The sequence below is a fragment of the Mytilus trossulus genome, chromosome 11 (assembly GCF_036588685.1).
Source record: "Mytilus trossulus isolate FHL-02 chromosome 11, PNRI_Mtr1.1.1.hap1, whole genome shotgun sequence".
NCBI classification, from domain to species: domain Eukaryota; kingdom Metazoa; phylum Mollusca; class Bivalvia; order Mytilida; family Mytilidae; genus Mytilus; species Mytilus trossulus.
In genome coordinates this window covers 40,453,374-40,480,155 of record NC_086383.1, presented here as the reverse complement: position 1 = coordinate 40,480,155, position 26,782 = coordinate 40,453,374, and the positions used below count along the sequence as shown (strand labels likewise).

At 32.9% G+C, this 26,782-nt stretch overlaps 1 protein-coding gene across 7 annotated transcripts in view; it reads right to left on the bottom strand.

Moving 5' to 3' along the window:
* The window catches only part of LOC134691095 (neo-calmodulin-like), an 82,669-nt gene that overhangs the window by 21,510 nt on the left and 34,377 nt on the right, over positions 1 to 26,782 (bottom strand). The window contains exon 1 of one of the 7 annotated variants that reach the window (XM_063551325.1): positions 23,926 to 24,004. The exons of 3 other annotated variants lie outside the window; for them this stretch is intronic. Coding sequence is in view for 2 of the 4 variants with exons in the window: in XM_063551321.1 (XP_063407391.1) it covers positions 707 to 727 (21 nt within the window). In the remaining 2 variants the exon portion in view is untranslated. Of the gene's footprint in view, positions 1 to 706; positions 884 to 9,579; positions 9,770 to 20,090; positions 20,187 to 23,925; positions 24,005 to 26,782 lie in introns of those variants that run through there. 3 more of the 7 variants (XM_063551324.1, XM_063551322.1, XM_063551321.1) reach the window with 3 other exon arrangements.

Below are 26,782 nucleotides of genomic sequence, written 5' to 3'. Positions count from 1 at the left end.
AATTGTGAAATGTAATAATATAACTAGCCTTCATTAATAGTAATAATATCTACTGGCGTCTACTTCTAGTTTTACTTTAGAAAATGTAATAAATATACATGTATCGAATGTAACTACTACATATAGTAGCATACTTATATATGTTGCTGTTGTTGCAAATTACATCCATATGGGCCAAACCATCTTCGCTAGCCAAGCCGAAAGGTTACGATCCACTCCCCTATCAAAGCAAATATGGAGCGAAGGGGAAAAAAAGAAAAATACACTATAGTCTTACTATAACACAACTGCCAAGAATTACCATATAAAACTTGAAACAAAAATACATTTATGTAAATGTAACTTTTGATAAACATGGACCTCATTTTCGCAACAATAATAAAATTAAATTAAATAGTACAGAGGTGCCAGCGTGAAATAAGTGTAACTGTAAACCATCTAAAATATCAAATCTATTTCCATAGTTGAATCGTTGATCCTAAAGTTTCAATTGCATTTATATATATAAAAAAAGACAAAATATTTTATAAAATTTCCCTAAATACAAATCATAAAGTTACTTTATGTTTTCATCGTTCTTTTTGGTCTTCACGAAGACTCTTCCGTATATTCAAGCTGGTTACGACTATACTTCAGAGTTCATTCACCCTGTAACCAATATAACGAAAATAATTGTTCCCCAATTTCCCATCAAATATTGTCCTACCTTCTTAACTTCTGTTTTCATCGTAAATTTTTAGCCTCTTCCTCACTAAACTAAACTGATTAATAACCGTACTAGTACTACTAATTTCTTATAAAAAACACTCAAAGCTTTAGCTTCTTCCTCCAAACTAAACTGATTAATAACCGTACTAGAACTACTAATTTCTTATAAAACCACTCAAAAACAATCTATTTTTCAATCTAAAATCATCGATGATGAATGAAGTCTGCTATCAAAAATACTTTGTAATAGACAGTTAGTTCTAATTCTGTCATGAATGTGGGAGTTTTAGCAGTATCAAACAATTGCTGTGACGTCATCAAGTTCCGATCGCTGTCGTATTGCAGATCGATAACTCTTTTTTTTAAGCAAATAATCGTATTCACTGAAGCACTTGATCACGGTTAATTTATCATTTGTCAAACATGGGTCGGTTCGGGTTGCATGAATTCACGCCATCTTGGACCGAGAAAACATCACGCATATTTTATTATTATTTATTTATTTATTAAATAGGTTTGGCCTTATGGAACAAGGGTTGAAAATGAAAACGTCTAACCAATCAATAGATACAAATGTTAATGTTTGTCAAGTTAGAATTAATGATATTTTTCATGAACACGTACGCACGGTCAGATCTAATTTTGTATTGCGTCATGTGAATTCGTATTATGCATGTTTGATGTAAATTATGACTGACGTCACAGAGCATTCTTAATAGCAATCAATAAAAACCGAAGTACGAGCATGAGGCAAAATCAAAGGTACTTTATTCAAATGATTTGCACCACGTGACTGTCCCTTTTGACCAATTTACTTCCCTTAGCTTAAGATTGAAACTTATTTATTTTAGATTTGCGAATAATCTTGTCCTTTTCCGTCATGTATCTAAAACTAATGTATCTTTAAAAACTTCCTTTGGCGGAAATTTACAAAAATGATGAGTAATTTTAAGGGAAAGTGCTTAAAATCTGATTTTTTACGAAATATGAAGGTTGAAATCATCGTTTTTAAAAGAATTTGGTCGAAAACTTAAGAAAGCAGGTAAGTTAAAAGTTATTTAACTTTAAATATCAGTGCACAAGGTTTTTCTTTATATATGCGAACAAATCATGAACAATATCTTCTTGCATATGTATTTCTGTTTTGAATCTTGCTTTTTTACGATTTTCCGTCATTTTATATGATCTTATATAGCAATTACACTATGGGTACGCTTCCGATTTTTAAACTAGAAAGGCCAAAAGATTTCAGAGTAGACAATGTCCATTTGTACACGGACAGAAGCCTAAAATCATGTACAATTCACCTATATGCGAACAAATTGTTCATTCAACATAGGTATTGGCATATTGGTATGTTTATTCAAGGAGCTTGTATAATCCTATAGTAATGGCTGTAGTCATGATAAGACAAAATGGTCGCTATGCAAATTAGCAAATTACCAAAAATTTTGCCAAATGGCGGGATATGTTTTACGACGGAGAATCGTAATAAGGAACTTTAAAGAAAAAAATAACGTAATCCATTGATACAAACACAAGAACAGAACAATCTAAGTGTTGCAACCAAATAACACAAAAATCGAAAAAAAATGTTTTACAAGAAGTATATACATACATGTACATCTTTAAAAAAATATACCACTGTAGAATTTTAATTATTTCATTTTTTTTCTTCTTCAAAAATTTGTCAATTTTCAACAGGATTTGGATAAGAGCATGGCAGTAACATCCTCAAACCTTAGCACTAACTTTCATCACTTCATATAACTTGATGCTTGATATCCTCGTAGACCTATTGTAATATCGCATTGAATCGGAATGTTTGAAACATGTTACAAACGTCAAATTCTAAAGAACAAATATCGCAAAACAACATTGCACCCAATAAACTCTTCTGGTTCTCGGTCAAGTAAGGGAAACTTAAAGTAACACTAAGCATACGATCGGTGCAGTTTGCCGAGAGGGGGACACCTCCTTCCTGATGATTTTGTTGTGTAATGTTAAGCTAAATTAGTCAACTTCCCTACCCAATTGCATTGATTGTAGGCTTGTTTGTAGTTGCTCTCAATAAATACGTCCACTCCGGTTTCCTCTACCGATACAAACTGGCCGCCAAGAAATAGCCTAAATGCGGTGCTTACAAATGGCGTCAAAACACCAAAAATCAAAAATCAAATCAATTATAATTGACCCGGTACCAGAACGTCATACCACAGAGAAGGTACATGTACATTTTAAGGCTTTCGGAAAAATTCAAAACACCACAGAGAAGGTACATTTTATGGCTGTCGGAAAAATACAACACACCACAGAGAAGGTACATTTTTAGGCTGTCGGAAACTATACAAAATCCCACAGAGAAGGTACATTTTTTAAGGCTGTCGGAAAAATACAATACATCACAAAGAAGGTACATGTTAAGGCTGTCGGAAAAATACAAAACACAACAGAGAAGGTACATTTTAAGGCTGTCGGAAAAATACAAAACACCACAGCATGTAGTCTCATACGATATGGCATTGCTCTTTGAAGACATTGTCTATTGAACATGTACTAAACCGACTAAAAGGTGAATGCACTTTTATTTTTATATCATTTAAATAAAAAAAAAAAATAACATGCTACAACCATTGCAAGTCTTGAAATAGCCAATATCCATCAGCGATATTTTCGTATTTTGGTATACATCAGAAAGATGTTTAAAATGAATATTTTATGTGGTTAATGTCATCAACTATTTAATCTTTTTTAATCTAATTTTTTTTTAAAGTCAATAGTTTTATTATAAAATTGCTGAACATTGCAATTATTTTTGATAATGTTTTTTTTTTTTATTATTTCCTCTTGATTGTAAGTTGAGACGGAACCAATGCACTCTAGGGGGTTGGATACAACCTGAGTATATATTCAATGACTACAGTGTTTGATAAATATTATAGAAGTTTTTAAAACACATTGGGTGACGTTCATAAATGTTGAAAAAGGCCAAGGAGTTCCTATTAAATGCCTACATTTACTATACTTATAATAATGAAAGATTTTATGCATTGTAGCACCATGCTTAAACTATATATAATTGTTTCGTTGACCCCTCTTACATACTCAGAAAGGTACCCATCATTCAATATGACCACATCATTTTTGGAAGTTCATTTTTTCGAAACTCTTGCCGCACCTTTTAACACATATGTTTTCCATGAAAACAACACACACATATATCAATAGTTATAAGGTCTTTAATCACGAACTTTTTTTTTTTATCGATATACTTGTTTGTTTTCAATATGAAGCCATCAACAATCTTCTATAACGCTAGTTTCCCATGTTAACTTCAATCATTGGTCTTAAAATAGAGTTTGAATTGATTCCTTGTTTATTGACAATTAACCTTTCTAACTGTTTTCAGTAACAGTATAACAACCATTAGTGTAAGCTTCGATGGTAGCGTGAACTGGAATGATGCAATCAAAAAATGTTTTCCCATTCTCCCCGTGAATTGAAAATTGATGAATGGACGCCAAATGTCCTGCGGCAATTATTATAAATATTTCCAGAACGATTACCACCCATTATCAGGTTGTCTTCAGATTTCTCTATATAAAATTATGTATGATCAAATATGCATTTACATAAGTTATTTCTATTACATTTGATAAATTATTAGTATACTATGAGGTGTGCTGTCCAATTAAGGGACCAGAGTAACAGACTATTGGTCATATTATATTATAAATTTTTATTATAACAAATTGCCTTCTTCATTTGCTTTAATAGTATATCAATCAACTAAATCAAAATCAATCATGTTATGTACTTTGTTTAACCTATTTTAAAATTTACTTTACATTATGTTTGAAAATAATATTGTAATTATTCTGCTCATTTTGGGCGCCGTGATTGGCAAATAAAATATTTGTTGTTGTTGTTGCTGGTATAATAACATATCAGCTACGAGTCACAGTATGAATGGACGCCAAATGTCCGGCGACAAGTATTACAAATATTTCCAGAACGATTAGTACCGATTATCAGGTTGTCTGCATACTGGTATAATACAATATCAGCTACGAGTCACAATACGAAGTTTTTTTTAGGGAGCGAACAGAACGAGTTCAATAAGTCTTTATATTGTGATCGCATAGGCAGATGGATACATTTCAAAAGGAGAGGTGGAGATAGGGATTGAATCGGAGCAGTAATCAAACAACAACTTAATTACCTCATAAACAGGACATTTAGCAGGGATTTTGTATCTACAACATTGTGAGATACATATGGCTGTATGTCTTGGCATGTAATCAGAATAAGAAATTGCTTGTCACATAATTTTGGTATCTTGTTACCTGGTTTGTAATGAGCAACACGACGGGTGCCACTTGTGAAACAGGATCTGCTTTTCCTTACTCCTACCGATGCACCTGAGATCACTCCCATGTTTCGGTGGGGTTCGTGTTGCTCAGTCATTAGGTTTCTTTGCAATGTGCTGTATACTATAATTGTTCGTCTGTTGGTCTTTTTCTTTATTAGCCATGGTGTTGTCAGTTTATTTACAACGCTTCAAAAATCATTTCTAATCATTGGCATACCTTCAGTTAAGTCAGAGACACCATACTTTAACATCAATGCTTAATCGACATGTAACTGTGTATACATTGTCTGCGCTTTCGCGTACGTTACAAACAATGTTGCATTATAATGCTTAATTGACACGTAACCTGTACATGGAAATTACGAAACCTTAGTCAGCAAAACATCTATTTCTGTCCTCTCAACAGAACCAGGAGGTCTAATCCATTTAAGCGATGTGTAAATTGTGTAACGTAAATAAAATATCTTTCTATATTAAGTTACTCTCAATGATTTAATTAAGAAATTTGCTTGTACCAATCAGCTTATCGATCGCATTAGCTTTATACCTGCGATGGTCTTTATTTATCCCTTAAGGACAGCCAAAGTCTATTTGCTAGGCGTTAATACAATTTGCAAAGCCATTATACTTCGTTGATACCATTACGAGGTATTGCGCTGCTCGTTATTTCCGGTGTTCCGAGTGTTATTTACTGCTGAACTGTCATGTGTTTCCGATGTGTGGTCGGGATAGGTGATAATGTTTTGTGACAAGGGTATTCCGATTGTGACAATTTTTTTCATTGTTTATCGACACAAAATGAATAAAAGATGGAGTTGATGCTTAAGTTAGACAGTTAGAAAGTTAAAAATGTACCCATCATAAACGGCGTGGGTTCGACTATCAATTTATGTACTTTTAGCATCATGAAATATCTATATCCTTTTGATTTCTCACTAATATGAATAGAAGGAGACATCAATCCAACAAACATAGTATAGCAATCCAACACACAGAGTATGTTTTAAAGAAACATAATGATTAATCAATGTAATTTTGTCCAATATCAATCTGACAGAAATGTATATATATATCGATGTGCAATCAATAGATTGGAAGCAATGTCGAAAACCCAACTACACCAATGAAAACACAGGTTTTTGGTTTTACGCATGCTACTAAATAAAACACTTCATACCTCTTAATTCAACGTTCTGACGCAAAGTAGCCAAAAACCGCCTCGCTAATGAAAAGCGGAATAGGTAGAACATGTATATATCAAATGCACTATTTTCCTACATGCATGTACAAAATGTACAATAGCCACTATATATATGTTCAACCAAAATGATAAGACAACCAACCACCCCTTCTCCTAAACGAAGTTGGAAGACAACCTCCCCAAAACATATCTTTTTGAATAGTGTAAAAAAAAAAAAAAAACACTAAAAAACTTGACTTTGACCACCGAACCATGAAAATGAGGTCAAAGTCAGATGACACCTGGCAGCTAGATATGTACATCTTTCAAAAATTCCATACAACAAATATAGTAGACCTATTGCATACAGTATAAGAAAAACAGACTAAAACACAGAAACTTAATTATAACCACTGAACCATAAAAATGAGGTCAAGGTCAGATGACACCTGTCAGTTGGACATGTGCACCTTATAGTCCTTCCTAATACCGAATATACTAGACCTATTGCTTGTAGTACCGAGATAAGGACTTGACCACCAAAACTTAACCTTGTTCACGGATCAATGAAATGAGGTCGAGGTCAAGTTAAAACTGTCTGACGGGCATGAGGACCTTGCAAGGTACGCACATACCAAATAACGTTATCCTATTACTTATAAAATAGAATTTAACATTAAAAAAATCTTAACTTAAGCGACCTGGATATCTTTGCCGATATTTGCATTCAGTACTAGTAGCTCCGATAATATAAAGCTTACAAAAAATAATAACAAACTGGAGTTAAAAGTACAAATAATCATCAAAACAACAGGTTTTTTTCACACATATCTTATCTGATATTTAAACATCAAAATTGAATTAGGATTTTAATATTAAGAGATATCCTATAAGATGTTAACGAAAATTGAAAAAAAATAATCTTATCGCTGCTAAGAGTACAAATTGTACATTGACATGTACATACTATTTGTACCTTGTGAGACCAAGTGACAAGATAAAACCCCTTGTAAATCAATTAAGGTCGATACATTGAAGTAATAAATGATAAATAACCATATATTTATATACACTGCTCATAAGTTAAGTCGAAAACTTGTGGTAAAAAAGGCTGCTCAAGCTCGGGCTTTTTAAAATATTTCAACATATCAAAATTGTTTTGAAAATCATGATGGACACTTTATACCACATGATGTTCGCATATGACGAATTTTAATCGCCACAATTATTATTTCCGCCAGCGGAAACCCTGCACATCTAAATAAAAATTAATGTTTGCCAACATTCGTGAATTGCAATTGAGTAAAACAGGGACGAAAGATACCAGAGGGACAGTCAAACTCATAAATCAAAAATAAACTGACAAATCCATGGCTAAAAATGAAAAATAAAAAACCGACAAACAATAGTACACATGACGCAACATACAAAACTAAGAATAAGCAACATGAACCCCACCAGGTGATCTCAGGTGCTTCGGAAACTTATTTTGTAACTTATTTTCTTATATAATTATACAAGTTGCAAAAAAATCTCAGAAAAAATGACGTTTATCCTGCATGCATTCGATCTATAGGTCTATGATTGTATATTATTGTAAAAGTTAGTGAAGGTTCAAGGTGAGCCTTTAAGATTGTTATCAAAATCATTAGTATCATATTGTGCACTTAAGATAAAATACATATATCTAATTGATTTTTGTGTTCTACTTCCAGCTCAAAATAAAATAAAGATAAATGAAATCGAGACTATTTTCTTGTTTGGACATAGTCAAGTGCAAAATTGAAAAGATTTTAGACATTTTACAAAAGAGAAGCGAAAGATACGAAACTCATTAGTTGAAAATAAACCGAAAACGTCATGGCAAAATAAGAAATGGACAAAAAGACAAACAGCAGTATAAACACAGAAAACTGAAGACTGATCAACACTAACACTAATAATAACCGATTTGTTTAAGTTTTTTTTTTAATGCAGTTGTCAATATACTCTCTCTACACAGGTATACAGTGCAATGGGTGTAACTCCCTTTTCCGTTCGAATGGAGAGCAGTGGCGGATCCAGGAGGGTTCCGGGGGCTGGAATCGCCCCTTATTTTGGACGATCAATGCATTTGAATGGAGACATATAGTTGGACCCCCCTTTTTCGTCCAGGGTTGGGAATCCCCACTTTTTCAAAGAGCTGGATCCGCCACCGGAGAGTGACCAGTTATTATACGTTCTGCACATCTACGAACGAGAACTTATCGTTGGATCTCGTTCCAGAGAGAACCATGCAGTTTTACATAATTTTATACAAAATTCATATCACGAGGTTACCTTTAATAAAAAACCAATGGGACAAGTGATTATCAAAAAATTGCTATTCAATAACAGATTTACATGCTTGATTATATTTATTTCTAGCTTATTCAGAACGAAAGCAAATAATATCAATAACATGAGATTTACTTGTAAGTTACTTTTTCAAGCAAGTAAAAATACATCTGAAGTCCAGCAAATGTTATAAACAACAAACAAACGCATATACAAAATGTCCGAATTTCACAAACATAAAAAAGAGTCATTTAAAAAATCAACAATAAACCTCTGATTAGCTTCCTGTTACGAGACAGGTATTTCAATGTGAGTAATCTAGGGTTTTTACATACCCTTGGGGAATACATTGTAGCTCCCCCTTAATTTTATATCATATTTGTTTTAATTTACTTTCACTGATAATTATTACGTTGCTTATATCCATTCATTATATTCTGTGACGTCTCTTATCATGCATACGATTTTACTATGACAGTTGACTATGACCCCCTTTTCTATTTGTTAATCATGAATATTTTTTTTCGTATTGAATAATAAAAACCTCGCATGCACATTTCTTTTCCCAGAAAGATAAGAGAAAACTTAGCGGTGCTTCCGTTTTTAAAAGAGAGCGTGACACTATCTTTACAGTCCCTTTGAATTTTTTTTTTCTATGTTATGTTTACTGATTAAAAAAATAATTAATTGAATCTTTAAAAAAAAAACATGCAAACAAATAAAAAAAACATTAACAACCAAACATGAAATATCATCATGACAAAATAAAGTAAACAATACTTAACTTCAATCTACTTGTAAAATCTGCTTTAATTCAATACATTTAAATCGATCACCCTTCAAAGTATCAGTGTCTTTAAAAAAACATGCATAATGTTCTGTATTTCCTCAATCATCTCATAAATAGCATAAGACATTTTTATGCATTAGACAATTTACGAAGAAAATGAACAAATCTCATTTATAAAGATTGCATTTTGCAATATAAAATCTATATACTTACAGTTTCATTTGCCATATCCAATACAGAATAAGAAATTAATCCGAAACTAAGAAAATAAGAAACTTCTAGAAAAAACAGCTCTATTCCTTGGAATGAATTCTTTATATAACTAGATAATTAGTGATTATACAATGTTCAGCGTTACGTTCTGTGTATTGCTTTTAAACGTATATTGTGTATTGGCTCTTTCGTTATAAATAGTGGATTCTTTTTCAACAATGATGAGTCACTTATTATTGCCGATTTGTGAAGATATCTGTGCCAATTTTTCTATCTTTATTAATATACAAACGAGCAAAACAGACACTAGGTGTAGTTAAAGATTATATACAATACAAAACAAATCAGATTTCTTGATTTATTTAGATTTTTACCTCTTTCTAAGTACGATTGAACATAAAAACAATCTATAACAGTTAAGAAGAGAGAGTTGGCGCCCATTAAGTTGCTATAATACAGCTTCTGAAAGTCATTTCTTTTTATTTAACAGAACAGTGTGCCCAGGAATTTTAAGGCATGGTTACACCCTTTGCTGGAGGGTTAAATAAAAATAAGAAACCATTTTAGGAATAAAAATTCACCATCTTAACGCAACGTTAATAATTATGTATAAATACGAAGATCTGATATGATTGCCAAATAGACAATTCTACATCAGGTACCAAATGCTACCGAAATAAAGAACCATAGGTAACCCGGCGACAGGAGTCGTGACGACCTCCAATAATGATTTAATTTAAACCCCATTAGGTACAGAAAATAGCTAAGACACTGACCCCCCTCTCCCTTATGATATCGCCTGGTTAATTATTTCTCATCAAAGTAGCAACGCTTCACAATACATATAAAAAAGAAGATGTGGTATGATTGCCAATGAGACAACTATCTACAAAAGACCAAAATGACACAAACATTAACAACTATAGGTCACCATACGGCCTTCAACAATGAGCAAAGCCCATACCGCATAGTCAGCTATAAAAGGGGCCCGATAAGACAATGTAAAACAATTCAAACGAGAAAACTAACGGCCTTATTTATGTAAAAAAATGTCACACAATATAATAATCACAGTTGCGTTCAACCAACGTTTGAGATATTTGCCACTGAAACTTAAAAAATCACTACCAATGAAGATTCGAACCAAACGTTTGATACGGTAAAGGAATAACAGAGGCAATACATATACTGAGTACATATACGTCATTCCAAAGGATGCCGTCTGCGCGTGGCGGGATGTTAATCTTCGATTGCCAATTCTCGTGACTAGGAGAGATTAAGTGATGACGATTTGGGCCTGAATTATTCATAAAATGCAATATGCAAGTCTTGTGTGATATGCAGTAAATGTTCGCCTTGTCGATGATGATGATTGAGTTTTTAACGACCTTGACTGGCTATACAGCCCTGGCACGGTCGGTGTTCCCCATTTTTCCCGGTTAAAATCTTTTTATTACTATGTCTAGTTTAATCATTGCGAAATAGCGTTCGAACTGTCACAGTCGGATAACTGCCAGATAGATCATAAGATCAAAACTTCAATATAAAATTCACTTTCGCACTATGAGCACAATTAAACAATAGTCTGTTATCGCAGCAGGTGGTACGGATTATCTTAGTATGACGTCAACGAATTCGTCAGGATGAAGTAACCCGGATGACCGCATTACTACAAAGTATACCTGCGCATAAACAAATAGCACAAACACCAGTAAACATGGATTAAGCTGTAGTTAATTACTTGACTGTAACATATTTTGCACTTTAATGTGAAGGTATCAAATGCATAACTGTCTTAATTGTTTTTTACTGGTGTTGAAGAGAACAAGATTTGCGTGCATGCTTCAATTCACCCTCTGTATTGATATATTGAATAAACTGATTAATTAGATGTTGCATAATTCGTGGACGAACATTTGATTTCTTTGATATTTCGGGTGAGGGAGGGGATTTAAAAATGAATATTCTAGCCTGGTAAGAACTGAAAATGAATAATTTTTCACACACGACAGACTGACATTAATATTAGCAATTGAGTGCAATTGGCTTTTGCCAGTGCTATATTTAAAATGAAATGGGGTATACGAGACAGCAACCGAAGGACAGGTTCAAAGAGAAACAAAACTCAATTGAGTTGCAGTTTTCAAACAGCCAAACATTTTTTTTGTACAATAATTTCCCTTAAATAAATTGGAAACCAGGAAAGGTTGAGAACATATAGAATACTTGAACAGTCGTCACTAAATGTTTCAGTTATAAAAAGGGATGTCGGGTAAATTAAGAGAGTAAAAACTAAAAAGTTAGGTAGAATTATCTCCCTTTTAGACAGGTATTGGAGTGCAATAGCATAACAATTACATTTTTTTATTATGTCTGCGTGAAAATTAAATACCCATAAAATGAACGTAAAATATAATTATGTTGGTGCTCTAACTGTAGTAGTTGCTGACAGTCTAGAATATTAACTTTGTAGAGATTATAACACACTCATGTTACAATGTAGGAGGTATAGACTTGAACATGTAGACAAGTTAACAATTTTAAATTTATAAATTATAAAAAAGATTTTCTTTTCCAAAATTATGATTATTAATATTTCGGGTAATATAATCAGGGTCCATCACTAATCCCTATGCAAGAGTTTGAAACCCGGTCGAGTCATACCATTACCAAAACTTGAATTACAGAAAATTGGGTAATTGCTGTATGCTTCTTTGCTAAACACGCGGTTTTCATGAGTAAGTGCAAAGACTAGTCGGATAGCAATCACAATAATGGGTCTGGTAAGGATGGCATATTCTCACTCGTGGACTAGAACCTTGCACACTAGCACGTTTAAATCTGGTCTGGTCACTAAAAGCTTGAAAACTTGGTAATTCCTGTTTCTCCGCTTAGCACGCGGTTTTCAGGAATAAGACCAATAACTGGTCGTCTCGGAGTCGGATTATTGTGTCTGCGCATGGAAGTATTCTATTGAATACTTCCATGGTCTGGGTAAGATGGCCATGTTTTTTTGTGGACTGTAACCTTGTGAAATAGAACGAACAAATTCTGGCTCATTGTCTTTTTGTACAACGCAGGCCAGGGTTTACAATCATAATATCACGAATATCATGGTCTCGACATGAATATATACATTCAATTTGCCACTGGACGTTAAACAGTCATCTGTCCATCACTCAAAAAAACCTTAATAAAAGCTAAACAAATACCAAATTAAATGAAAACATTTATGGAATTTTGAAGACATAACTACCAGTAAAACATGTTCCCCGAATTTTGTGCTATCACTTCGTGTTTTTTGTTTTTGTTTGTTTTTTTGCATCATTCATATCGTTTCAGCATCTTTAATATTCTCAATAAATTGACCAACAATGTACGTCTACTTTTCTTCAGCATGCAACTTTAGTTTTCAAGGAAATCATTACATAGAAAAATTTATTGCATTATAAAACTCTTTGTTTTAGCATTATCTTAATTTAAATGACAAGGTCTCCCATGTCGATAAAGAGGCTTGGTCGATTCAATTAACTGTTTACTTAATGAATGTAGATTTCATTGAAAAAGAAAATAGGGATAGGCATACCATTTTTTTGCTTCTTAATGAGTAATAAAGACTTATAAAATGAGTTTATAGGAGAAAATTTCAATGTATAAGGAAACAAATCCGTGAAACATTATCCTAATGGTCCCTCAGTTGTAAACATAACATTTTATACGTTAATTGATTTCCTTCAAGTATAAGATATCATGGTAGTCTTTTATCTAAAACAAAATGTAAACATGACAGGTGTCACATATGTGGAGCAGGATCCAGAACACATGAAATCTCACGGGATTATTTTGTGAGTCTCGTGTTGCTCAGTTTTTAGCATAAAGTACACGCATAACGGCATATATTTCTGTAAAAAAAAATAAGGGAATAGGGGTTGGTATGTTGCCTACGATAATTTTTATATATATCAAATAAACAAATCTTAGAATCCAGGATTAAAATTTTGTATTTGCGTCAGACGCGTGATTCGTCTACAAAAGACTCGCCAGGAAGTGACGCTCAAATATTAAAAAAAAGAAAAAGGCCAAATAAAGTACGAAGTTAAATAGCATTGAGGACCATAAGTTCCTCAAGATTTGCCACATACAGCTGAGGTAATCTATTCCTGAGGTAGAAAAGCCAAAGTTCACAGAACAATGTGTATGCATGAGGCGAATGTAAAAATATGTAGGCAATATATAACCTGATCAAAGTATAGGATTAATTCATGAACGATTGACGTACAAGGACAGTCATTTCATGCATGGTATTACATCATATGCGGCATATGTATATGTATGTAGCATGTTACTTCACAAAGGTTTGCTATTGACAAAAAATAAATCCCCTTTAATGTATTCTTATAGTATAACATCCCTCTCAGGGACGTATCCAGACACCTTGAAAAGAGGGGGAGGGCGTAGATCTATGAAATTTATACAGAATTTATTTTTGACAAAAGAATGAAACATCATTTAAATCGATGTTAGATATTTTCATTGTTGGTGAACAAGGGAGTGTGGTATACATGTATGTCCTCTACGTTTTTTGCATTGTCATTTCTCTCAACTTCATATTATCTGGATCTATACAATGTTTGAAGGAGAGGGGCGTAAATCATGAAACTGAATATTTGAAGAAATTATTTTTGAACGATACAATTTATGCAGGCAAATCATATAAATCTGGAAAAAAAAACCCGAGATATTAATTTTTAGTGATCAAAAGGTGAGCATTAGCGTATGCCCTCTTCGTCCCTCTCCTAAAGTCCCGCCACTCCTCTGAAAAAAAACTTTACCCTATCAAAACATATATTTTGAGTCCTACTTTGGCAAATCGTTTTCTCACTAGATGATATGGTTTAGTAGACAAGCACCCATTACCAATTTGTAGGCATTTGACACAAGACATAGAAAAAAGCATTATCTACATTTTGTCAATTGAGAAATTGTTATTGAGAAAATCATCTTCTTAAATGGATTCCCATGTCGATAAAAGGGTTGGTCGACCAGTAAATTAACGAAAGTTTTATTCATTAAAAAAGGCAATCGAGATAACCAATATATTTCTAGTACTTATACGCAATAAATTGTTATAACGAAAGAAACTTCAAAAGGGAATTGCCAAAGTAAATGAAAACATATCCATGACATACTGACTTAAAGTCAACCTAGTTTGTAAATTAAATGAAATTGAATATATACGACCGACTCTTATTGAATGAATCTTTCTGAATTTGCATGAAATATTTGCCACTTGACATCAATCATAGCAGATATTTTATCGTTTCTGTTCAATTTTTCACTAGTTTAGAATCAGAAAGATTTTAAAATTGACACATTTTATAGCCTTCTGTCTTTTGTTAAAAGACTTTTTGTCGTCTTCCTATTGGCTAATACTCCCCATTTTCTTTTATTCAGAAATGATACTAGCTTGCAACAGAAAGAAATCTTTATAATATTCTTTTGTTTATACATCTTAAGATATACATGGGAGTTTAAAGACGAAAAAATAAAAGAACATATTTGGGGAATCAAAGACCGCAGTTTGGATTTTTTTTTCAAAAGTTGTAATTTACAACATTTTGAAAGCCCAGCGACGATATAGAAACTTAAGAATGATCAACAAAAACACCAACAAAACCGATGGAGATTTCAGGTGTTCCGGAATTATAATAAGTAACAATTCGATGAAAAGTTATCATTCGTCCGTTTTCTGCGCACAGACATGTTTATTTTACCATCGATCATTTCACACAACAATTATACTTGACCTATAATTAAGAATTTGATAAACGGAAAAAAAAAAACATGCAAAAAAACATTGATCAATGAGCCATAAAAATGAGTTTTAGTTCAGTTGCAACCTTATAATCATTCCACATACTACATATAGATAGCTTGTTGCTTATCATACATGTATCTGAGGTATAGAATCGACCACGAAAATTCAATCTTGATTACAAATCCATGAAATGAGGTCGAGGTCAAGTGATCAAATGTCTGGTTGAAGTATAACTTTGTAAGTATCCCATATACCAAATCTTTTTACTCTCTTACTCATAAAAAGTGAGTATTTCACTAACCCCCAAAAATCGTATCTTTATTGCAATCAGTCGCTGAACCATAAAAATGAAGTCAACAGACAACGATAAAACTTTCTTAACATGAGGCATCTGCATACATTAGAATCATTTTCATAACAGCGTTGACAAGACCCTTGCTTGACGCGCTTACTTACTGACTAGGTCAGGTTTGGTAAGAGTTCGTCTGCAAGGCAAAGGTTCTAAAACACCTTTTAATGATAAAATAATACGAATAACTAACAAAGGACTAAAACTTTTGTGTTTATTTAAATGTTGAATACGTACGGTTTCATTTTTTTCTTCTCATGCACCTGCACCTGCATGTACTTTAAATTTTTCATTCTATTTAATTACCCATTGGAAGGCCCCCGACAGACCGACTGGGCGTAAAAATCACTGTAATCGATAGCGATGACAAATAAGTTAAAGGTTAATCATTCAGTACTACATTGTATTACCAGCATAAGTATTGCGGCTGTCCACGCTGTTATGAAAGTGATATATGTTGCGGAGTAACAAGCCTTTCTAACTTTTTGCACTATTATAATTTAAACCGCCGCCGGAAGGTAATGCCTATTTATTGCACTCTGCGACTTACGTAGGTCGCTGGCGAGACAAAACATGGTTTTGTTTTTAACATTTTTGATTTATGTTGCTAGAATCAAATATCAAATTCACCAATAAAACTGTTTCAAACACGTTTTCTCGGATATAATGCAGTTCTCATAAATAAATAATAGACGCATTGTCTCCTTATTTAGCTTATGACGTCATTCACGTGATTTGATGTTGTCTGTTATCAGTTTTAAACTGTACAACAAAAGCCAGAGTTAAAATATTTATAACGAAAAGTGACGAAATTAGACTTGTTAATTGATGGTATATTATATCAAGATACAAAATATATTTGAGCATTATATAAGATTAGGAAACTTTTTTTGACAACGGAATTTCGGTACATAAATTGCTTATTTTTATTCTCTAAAGATTTCTGAAATATGCTTTATGTTCGTTTTATAGTTTTATCACAATCCAGGATAAACCTATCAGAAATGGACGTAAAACAACTAGGCTTCCATGATTGATTGATTGTTGGTTGCTTAACGTCTAGTCAGTGTGTATTAGGCTTACACATTTGCTTATTGAATTCTGAATGATTTTTGTAAAAATACATTTTTTTGTCTCTTTATGCACAAATTATTTCTTGTGGATATTTTCTCCCAATTTCAGATGTTACGCATAATCACATGACACACTAGCTGAGGCGGATTTAGGTGGGCGCCCCCCCCCCCCCCCCTCCTTTAGAAAAAAAAGTGGTTGCTTATTTAGGGAATCATTGAAGCGTTACTGGAGCGGGCCCCCCTCTTAGGTCAGTCAGTGGGTCCCCACTTATGAAAATTTCTGGATCCGCCACTGACTAGTTTACAAAATAAAAAGATATGGTATGATTGCCAATGAGACATCTGTTCATGCACTAGAGACCAAATGACATTTTCCTATAAATAAGATCTACATTGCTCATTGCCAAAAATACATTATGATGATCTATTTTTATGCTTATGGAATAAATGTTCACCAGAGATTAAAAGACATTTTCCTATAAATAAGATCTACATTGCTCTTTGCCAAAAATACATTATGATGATCTATTTTTATGCTTATGGACTAAAAAAATCTATACCGTTCATATTACTATACATTATTCTGCACTCGTGAATGTCACTTTTGAGCCAAACTACTAATGATAGCAACGTCCCATGAGTAACCTCAAGATTCATGCCTACATGTTAATCGTAGTCAATCACTCCGCTGGCGGACACTTTAACATTTAAAACGTATTTCTCCTTTAACGGTTGTATTGGGAAAATAATGAATCTGAACGGGAAGATTGATGAATTGGAATTTAAATCTATTTGAACGGATAAAAATATATAGACAGGTCTTAAATGTCAAGATTTATTTTTCAGTTAGTTGACTGTACATCCAGCCATTTTTTGTTAAGGATGTTTGCTCCTCCAATTTTTTATTTTCTTTAAGATTTTCAGAATCCTCTGGTTTTATCCATTTATTGTCATTAAAAAAAATTTGCACACTAACTCCTACTTTTCTTTTCATAATTTTATTACACAAAGTTTAGAAAGGCATATTTCAAAATTTTATAAAATTCTTGTTATATTTTCACAGTTTTTTAAACGAATAAGGTGACATTGTTAAATACTAGAGATAATCATTTCCCGCCAAATTTTCAATGACTTATATATCGAAAATGAGCACACAGACCCTTCATTTTTTTAAAACTATTTTAGTTACTTATTTTATTTATATACATGTACTATCAATTTATAATATTTAGTCTTTTAAAAAGCTTGTGTTTTTTTAACAGAGAAGCGAACATCCTTAACAAAGCAGAATCCAAGTTCAAAGACTACAAGAAATGTACTGATGCCTAAATTTTTAATGGCTTAATCTAAAAAAATACGAAATTTAAATTGTTTCCAGCTACCTTTTATTTTTATTAATTACTAGACCATTACCCGCAATGTTGCAGGTCCCTAACTGAATTAAAGAATATACTAGTAGGTACGTATTTTTTTAAGCTTTATAACTCATATTCAATTTGTCATTTGGTAAACCTTCCCACTGATTGATAGGTGCACAGTTATTCACTTTATAATGATTAATTGGATGTTAGTTGCTTAACGACTTACGTCCAGTGGCAAATATGTCATGTATATTAAGGCTTAACGTCAAGTGGAAAATATTTCACGCATGTTCAGGACAAGAATAAGTTAACAATAAATACAATAGGTAGGTTGTGCAATAAAAGAGGCAATCGATCCGGGATGAGGGTGGGGGAAATTTGGACTGCCACAGGAAAATGAGGGTTTATTGGATAGAGACAGAAAATTTGCCTTTTAACAGGCCACCTACCCTTTATAATGAAGAAGTTCATTTGTGATACTTAGTCATGTTATTACTAATATACCATCATAAGTATTTTAAAGAGTTTTCAAAACTATATTAAAAATTATCATATACGTAACTCTCACTTCTGATTGGATGACGTTTTTGTCCATTCCACTCAGTGATGAATTACTTTAAAAATTGGCTGGTTCTCTTAGGGGAATTTTCATCATGGGAGATTATAATAGCATACTAAATGACACCTCGCTATAATAGGGATGGTCGCTATAAATACATTTTAAAAAAGTTCGACTGAGCCTTGTAAGGGGATTTCCCTCAAGGGAGATAATAATAGTTTTACTAAATGGCATCGAGCTATAATAGAGACTACAACGAACATTAACAAATAGTTATATGACTGCCTGAGGTGTTTATATTACAAATGTTAGGTTGACCTTTCAAAAATATAACTTAACTATGCAACTATGTCTTGTTCGTACTGACTAATAGCATGTACTACGTGCATATGTTATATAGATACTAGTCCTTTGTGAATTCTCAGATGAATAAAATATACGAGATCCGTATGTAACATCACTTTCCTATTTATAATTCCGTTTAAAAAGGTTTTGATCAAATACAAATATAAACGTCTCGGCTCTCTTCCCACACAAAGCTGATCTCCCATGAAACTGAATTCTTCTCGAACATCAATATATTTTTTTTTATTTCAGCTTAAATAGGTATTTCCTGATACTTAGCCCAAAGGCTGACTTTGGTATATATAATATATACATGAATATATGGTAATTTTGGGCACATTTAAAAAAACGTTTAACGTTACAGGATTTACAAAAATCTCGGCATCCGTTCGGAATAGCTACGTTAAATCCATGTATGTCTCGAGTTGGGCCGCATCTACCCTTAAAAGACGTACGAAAGTCTTTAAAGATTCGTAGTTTAGATATTGCAATGGAATATAAATGATGAATACTTAGATCCCCCTTAACTTTCATCCTCCGTTCTGAAGAGTCATTTTGCAGGATCTAAGTATTTGATTTTTGTTTGTATTTCATTCAGATACATGTACGCATGCAATATTTCAGCGAAAAAATTATTAATTTTGCGGATACTAATACAAACGTGATTAATATTGCGCATCACGTTAAAATCATAATTGATTTTGCGCATACAAGTAACATTACAATCATGACTAGTTTTGCGCTTAACATTACAATGATTATGCATAGCACATATATTATTGAGCTTTAGTAAGCAAAAACTGTGGAGAATAAAGATTGAAAAATGCAAAAAGGTTGACTTCATAATAATTTATCTGACCTTGAACGCCCACAATATTACTGTTAGCAGTCGTATGAATGTAGTGTCAAACTTCCTTGATTTACCAAAGTATATATTAACTTCATGTATATATTTTGGCACTATATGTATATATTTGCAAATGAGTAAAAATAATTTTCCACTTACACGTTTTGGGTTTATTTACAGTAGCTGGCAAGATCTGGTCATCAATGTAAAAATGGCGGCAATTACAAACCACGTGTGTATATTTAACCCAAAGTGATGAAAGTTTTATGACCAATAAACTAATTAAATTGTATATAATAACGATAATGAGAAGATACTATTTCTAAATTTAACGTTTATCACTTGTTATCAAATTTAAACAAATGATAAGTGGTTATATATTCGTACATAAAAGTTTACTTTTAACAATAGTATGACGTCAGCATAGCTGTACCTTGGCACCCCAACATTAAATGGGCTGGTTCACGAATTTGTTGATCCGTCCATTTCTTGGTCGTCTCATACTTACAAAACACGGGAGTGTGTTACAACCTTTAAAAAAGGTACTACATGTAACTGTTCAGTGATCGATCTATGGGTGGGGTATCCGGTGAGGAACAATTTTTTTTGACAATCAATGTTTTTGAAAGGGGACATATGGTTTGACCCCCATTTTATCCTGAGTTGAATAGAACCCACCTTTTAAAAAAATTACTCAATCCAACATTTTAATTTTACAAAATAGGCACTCGCCGATATGAGGAACACCCTTTTACACCTGTGGCCAGGAGGGTGGGCAATGCCTAATATTGCCTTATCATCACGCCGATCTTGATTGTTAATCTTTCGTTTATCGTCATATAATCTTGATTTTCATGTTCAACCTCTCTTCGTATATTTTCAAAAGATTTATATATATATAATATGATTATGATCTTTATAAGTGCTAATGTTTTGTACACTGAGAGTTACTAATGGTAATTCATTATTTATAAACCTATTTTCAGCTCTATATAAAAACCAAGATGAACAACTAGGTTTTTAATGAAATATTCATTGAAACAATATATGGCTAGATCATGTTCTATAAATAATAAAATACAACTAAAACGCTAATGGTGAGTATTGAAATACTTTTTTAAATCTTTATTTTTTGCGCAATGTATAATTTAGGTTAACTGAACCACAATACATTTTTACTATACACCGTGTAACAGGCTCAATAGACATTTAACAAGACGAGTAAGGCAGCAACCATTTGATTTTCTGGCGGGGGGGGGGGCAATTTTTTTCTGGACAAACTTTTTTTCTCGCCTTCGGTGAAAGACAATCTATTTTTTTGGCGACAAGTCGAAAACATTTTTTTTCTTTCAATTTTAACATTACATATACATGTACCTGATATAGTGGCAGCTGAGGGTGAAACAAACAATTTTTTTTTTTCTCAGGGTCGAAAACAAATTATTTTTTTCACCAAAAACTGGAAACAAACTTTTTTTCTCCAAAAAAATCCCCCCCCTCGAAAATCAAATGGTTGCTGCCTAAGTGCAGAAATGACCATTAAACGATAGCCATATTTTTGGTAAAGCCTTATTGTCTCTGTTGGATTGGGACAGTACATGTGGTGTCTTCATTAATGTGTAGACAACGCAAATTCGGATCCGAATTGTTTTTGTTCGGATTTCAAAAAGGCATTTGTTGTAACATTTTAAGGACTGAATTCAAGATTAAAAAGTAGTTTCATAAATAGATATCTACCAATAGAACCATATTCATATAAATTATGAAAGATAAGAATAAATAGGTACGGTATTATTGCAATATAGACAACTATACATGTATGGATAAAATGACACAGGGGCATTTCCAGGATTGTTAAAAGGTTGGGGGGAGGGCATACATGTATATCATAAAACGATAAAGTATCATGCTACATATAAAAGTGAAACTAATAGAAAATGTTTACCACGATTGTATGTAATCATTTGTTTTGGCGCGTCATGTAGCTTACTTTACCGTTTTATGCCTTACACCTCCCCTCGCTGAATCCGCCACTGTGGCATAGGTCAAGAATATATAGGTCATCGAATACACATTTTAGTTACATAATTCTAGCACATAATGACGTCAATATATGTTTACACATACCTAAATTATCTATACATGTATGCACAAGATTAATAATCTAAGTTATTTATCCATTTCCTACATGCATATATACGGCTCAAACTTAAATCGCTCAAATGTATATTAGTTTGAGGGTCGTTGGGTTGATGTCTCCAGAACCGGATTTAAGGGGGAGGGGGGGGGGCAGGGGGGCAGAAAAGTTTTGGTTGGTTATATAGGGAATCACTGAAGCATGACGGGATCGGACACCCCTTAGGCAGTCAGTGGACCCCCTCTTATGAAATTTTTTAAATCCGCCACTGATCTCATTGACACACGAAGGTGGATTTTCAATATGTTAATATATGAGATTACATGACTTGTACATGCACTACTGTGGTATACTACCAAATCCAAGAACAGACTATTAAATATCGTCTGTCATGTTTGTTTCATATTAAATTAAATTAAAGTTTATTTGCAAAAAATCTCTCTTCTTCTTATTTTGTACTTCAAATTATAATTGAATAATCAATTGATCAAATTAAATCTAATCAATTGATCAAATTAAATCTAATCTAATTGATATCCTTATAATATTCAAATAAAGATAAAGTCTGGCATGGGGTAAACATTCGCCTCAGATTTAATGATGAATGAAAATTGATCTTTTATATTACCATATTATGTATTGATTCATTCCTGATTATCAGTATGCAAATTTTTAGAAAGATATTAAAAATGGAAAATATTAAGTTGTTTTCCCTCCCCCAAGACGACCATAAAAAAGGAATTTAATCCTCATTTGTTGTCTGTATGAACTGAGCCACCCCTCTTATTATTCAACATGCCATATATTTCTGGTGGCAGTCAAAATTTAACTGCCCCCTTTTTCCCAATGTGTTCTGTCTCGACCTTTTCTATTTCTATTTCAATTTCTTTTGCCATCTGTCGCAACATTTTCCGTGTTCACAAAATAAGGGTGTTGGGGGGGGGGGGGGGGGGGGGTGAATACAGCTGGGGCTGGGAGACGAAGTTGTGTCTAAGACTTGAAATGTCACAAATCCCTCAATTTTCACTCCACGAAGCTTATACTGAAATACAATTAACGTTGAAAAGTGAGAATTTTATCTAAAGAGAAATATTCAATATGTCGAATGATTTTAGAAATGAATTAATACTGTTTTGATACTATTTTAGGACAATAATATATATAGAAGATGCACAGCACGAATGTATATGTTGTCTGTAATGAAATGTTACCAAAAAGGTCTAGTCATGTTTGTTTTTAAATTCAAATACGATATTTGATATGCTATTTGTGATCAGTTTAAAAAGGGACATAGGCGGATCCAGGGGGGAGGGGGCCTGGGCCCCCCTTTCGTGGAAAAAATTTGGTTAATTAAATTGGGAATAATTGAAGCATGACTTGAGCGCCCCCCCTCCCCCCTTGAGAAAAAGTTCTGGATCCGCTGCTGGAAGACCTCTGAACAAATCGACTTCAAATAACCCATATAGCATATCATTATATAAAATTATCTCAGGTATATATCTCAATATAGAAATTAAAAATTAAACATAAACGTATTTTAACATGTGAAAGATCGTGTGTTTTTCTGTAACACGAGCTGCAACCTCTTTAGTTATACAGACATTTTACACCTATGTGTTCTCTCATTAGAATCATAAGATAATTAGCTATACTGCACTGTGACAAGGCCGAGCTGTTCAATATAAAAAAAAATCAGCGTTGCTATGGAATCGTATGACGCAATGTCATCAACTGATGATCAAACTTGTATGTGTCAATATAAACCACCCCTTTCCCCTTTCTTTGAACAGTCCACGCACCGGTAAAATTTAAACAGGTTAAAGTATACATTTTACCTATATATTAAAACAAACTTACCACGATGCATAGTCCGTTAGTAGTATTATTATTGGTTAACCAAAGCGTATAGTCTGTATCGTTATGTCGAATCAATGTTTCACATAGTGCAACCCTTGATCATAGTATACATGATTGATCGGTTAATTCAAACGACTTCTGGAGTCTCAAAACTATAATACAGGCTTATTGAACAAGTGAACTCGTCTAAATTCTGAGTATTAAGAGATTGACTTGTACAGAGAAGTTAGTCTACTTGTCTTTCGTTGTAGACAGGATGTATGCACCTATATACATGTAGACATGATCATCTATCTTGTACAGAGACTTCTGGAGTTTCAAAGCTATGATACAGGCTTATTGAACAAGTGAATTCGTCTAAATTCTAAGTATTAACAGCTTGACTTGTACAGATAAGTTAGTCTACTCGTCTGTCGTTGTAGCCAGTATGTATGCACCTATACATGGAGGCATCCGCTATTTTATTTATTTATATTTCAAGTATTAAGAGCTTGACTTGTACAGAGAAGTGAGTCTACTCGTCTGTCGTTGTAGACAGTATGTATGTACCTAAATATCACTAAATCTCACTAAATTTCACTAAATCTCACTTAATTTCACTAAATAATCCGAAGTATTAAGAGATAGACGTATACAGAATAGTTAGTGTATGTGTCTGTCATTGTAGAAAGTATGTATGTACCTATACATGAAGAGTAATCTTTTTTATATGATCGGGTTTTTTTTTGGTTTTCTGTTTAAATATTATTTATTAACGATTAATTATACTTATGAAAGGGGCATATCTGTCTATTCAGAGAAGTTAGTCTACTCGTCTGTCGTTGTAGACCGTATGCATGCACTAATGTACATGTAGACATCTTTTTTTTATTTAATTATTTTCTTAGGTTTCTGTTTGATTAATATTTATCTATACGAATATACTTGTGTTTAGGGCATAACTGTCTATTCTTCAAAATTTATTGAACACTATAATTTAGCAGGAGTTTCTAAATGGAACTACACAATGTAACTGTCTGTTCAACATGCATTCAATCTGTTATTTTTATTTGATAAAATGGATGATGAATTATATATTTCGTATGAGATGACTGTAAAAACGTATTTATTAGAAATCATATGAGCATGAAAATTATGGTTCCAAGTAAGGAAATGACAGTAGTTTTCTATTTTCTATGATTAAATACACGTAGTTGGTTTTTTTGCAATTTGATATATGAACTATTTTAGCTTATTTGTTGGGTTTTTTAAAGAAATTTCTTGGGCGCGGACCGCAATGAAAGCACCAATCAAAGCATTAACACCTACTTGGGAACCAGAACACGGTTGAATTGTTCATCTTTAAATGCTTATACATCGGGAATGGCTTATGCTGAGTTCAATTATATACCTGTACATGTATAAATGTAGGCAGTGTTGTTTAGTCGGGAAACTAAGAAAATTTTGTTTTATAAATAATGTATTTCGGTCAGACCCTGACTTTAATACACTTTTTATTCTGCAATCCAAAAGTAAATTATAACTGTTACCAGTATAAATGAGTTGGGGTTATGTAAGAATGCACGAACATGTAATCAACTACTGACTTTCGTTGATATTCTATAATTTGTCAAGAATTGACGGTTACAAAATAAACCTGCAGCCCCAAATACGGGTTTAATTATATTAATTACACTCCGATGATTCGAATGTAATTATTTAGTCAAGAGTGAACGTTAAATTCTAATCAGCCCAAAGAATATTGACAGAGTTGCACAGCTAAAATAATCCAAATGGATGAATATGATATAAAAGTATTCCATTTACGGAAATGTCAGCTGTCTTGGAAATCAAATTACCACTCGGATTATAAATGAAAATCGTTCACGGAAAATGTAAAATACGGACATTTATTGACGTAATTCGAAGTAACATTGAGCATTTGAGAAGTTATCAATGACTATAGTAAATGTTAAAGTTTGCTATCTCCGTTAAACAGTTTCATTACAACTGACAAGCTTGCTGGTTCTTAATTGAACAACACCAACCGGAAGTTTCCAAATAAAAAATGGCGACGTCGATTATCACCGTAGGATACGGTAGAATGGAGAAGATTCATTAAGATAATTTTATACTTTGCTATAAAAAATAAGTCGATCCATACGCTAATTTCTAATAAAAAATTAGGAGATCATGTAAATGTTTAATTTACACTGATTTCTAGAAGTCATGTTGTTACAATTGGACGGCTGACGCAATTAACAGACATTTGAATATCAGAAATTAAGAAATTATTGCCAGACAAGCTTGTATATTCTTAAATGGAAGTGTTATTCATCGTTAAACACTGTCCGTGTTCACGACATTGAATAACTTTACGTTAGTGACAAAAATTATGGAATCAATAACTTTATTACCACGCGGTATGCATAATCAAAACCACCAGGGGAAGTTTTAAGCCCCACTGTGACATTGAGATGCAGAAAAACAATACAGGAGCTGTTCCTTCGATTTTGTGGGTTTTTGGTGTGTTTTTCGCTGCGCATGTTGTACTTATTTTGTGTCATGAATACCCCATATACTTTGTTTTCCTTATGGTTCACTTCAAATTTATTATACGAGTTTCGAAATCTAAAGGACTAAGAGCAACTTCATTTTCGTACTCTTAAATGAAAACCACGTCACGTCATCATGGTAATAGGTCGAATTGCAATTGTTTTGGACGTACCTGTAGTCAGCCAATTACAGAGTGTAGGAGTCACTTTTGAAAATATTTATATAAAACCCAGAATGCATTATAGATTCTAACTCGTATAACTTTTATTAATTCATTTTAAAGCTCCCTTCTAAGTTTGTAATAATTGACGTTGAAAATCAA